This window comes from Etheostoma spectabile, chromosome 2 (assembly GCF_008692095.1).
Source record: "Etheostoma spectabile isolate EspeVRDwgs_2016 chromosome 2, UIUC_Espe_1.0, whole genome shotgun sequence".
NCBI lineage: Eukaryota > Metazoa > Chordata > Actinopteri > Perciformes > Percidae > Etheostoma > Etheostoma spectabile.
The window spans coordinates 14,841,616-14,842,712 of record NC_045734.1 but is presented as its reverse complement, the minus strand read 5'-3'; the positions used below and the strand labels follow the sequence as shown (position 1 = coordinate 14,842,712).

Sequence of the window (1,097 nt, the reverse complement as noted above, 5' to 3'; positions counted from 1 at the left end):
CTTTTATTGTAGAAAATGCTGCTGTAATAAGGAATTTCCCCACTGTGAGATAAAGGGTTTCTTGTAGGGTTTCTACAAGAAAGAATGGAATATTGTGACAAATCATTATGATGGTATTTTTCCTTTTACATGAGAAGACAATTATTGGCTTTAGTTTTATCATTAAACAGATCGCAAAGTGTGTGTGGATGCAAAGGAAAAGGATTGTGTGGGGAGTCACTGGGTCTTTTTGAATGTTGCCGTCTGTTGTACCGAGTCAGGACTGAATATGGCTGCACCCGTGACTGCAGTTGTACAAACCTTCAGATCCCTGTGGACGATCCCATTAACATGGCAGTGATGGACACTCTCGAGGATCTGCTGTATGCAGTGGCTGAGAGTGGCAGAGTAATGAACAAGCGCAGGATTGTTATGGAACAAATGGATGAAGACACAGAAAATGAAAAGAAGAAGGGCAGAGAAAAGAAGATGAGGGAAATTAGTTGAGAGGAGAAGAGGAAACCATAACAATGTGTCATATGTCACTATCATTAGGCTTATGTGTTTGTGCTTACTGTTTTCTTGTCTGGTGACATAAAGTCACATGAAAGCATGTCATTTTTCACAAGAGTTAATGTATTACACTGCATAGATGATCCAAAGCTAGTGTCTATGACAAGCATACACAGATGCAAACACAAACTACCTCTCTCTCTCTCTCTGGGGAGGAAGCTGACAGTGTAAGGTAGGCTGTGTATGATTAATACCGCAGGCTATATGTCGTTAATCATGTTTAAAAATGATTCTATGAGATGCCTCAGAGACAAGGCAGCTGTATCACACCTCCGAGAAGACCATATGTGAAACACACACATACACCAGGAACAGACAGAGATGCATAATGGCTGCTGCTCGGCACTGTTTGTGCGTGCGTGTGTGCGTGCGTGCGTGTGTACGTGTGTGTGTGTTACCTGGCATCCGCCTCACTGTAGTACTCCCTGGCTACGATGTCCTCAAACAGCTCTCCTCCTGTCACCCTGTGGAGAGACAGAGAACAGAGAAATCATCACAGTTTGTTTGTGTGTGTGTGTGTGTGTGTGTGTGTGTGTGTGTGTGTG

The 1,097-nt window shown here is 43.2% G+C and overlaps 1 protein-coding gene across 17 annotated transcripts in view; it reads right to left on the bottom strand.

The window, feature by feature from the left end:
* Positions 1-1,097, bottom strand: part of camk2d2 (calcium/calmodulin-dependent protein kinase (CaM kinase) II delta 2) — a 37,559-nt gene that overhangs the window by 14,275 nt on the left and 22,187 nt on the right. For all 17 annotated transcript variants that reach the window (XM_032499835.1, XM_032499827.1, XM_032499848.1 and 14 more), the window contains exons 5-6: positions 951-1,016; positions 301-373 (exon numbers count right to left, since the gene is read on the bottom strand). In XM_032499835.1, the coding sequence (XP_032355726.1) occupies positions 301-373; positions 951-1,016 (139 nt within the window). The remainder of the gene's footprint in view (positions 1-300; positions 374-950; positions 1,017-1,097) is intronic.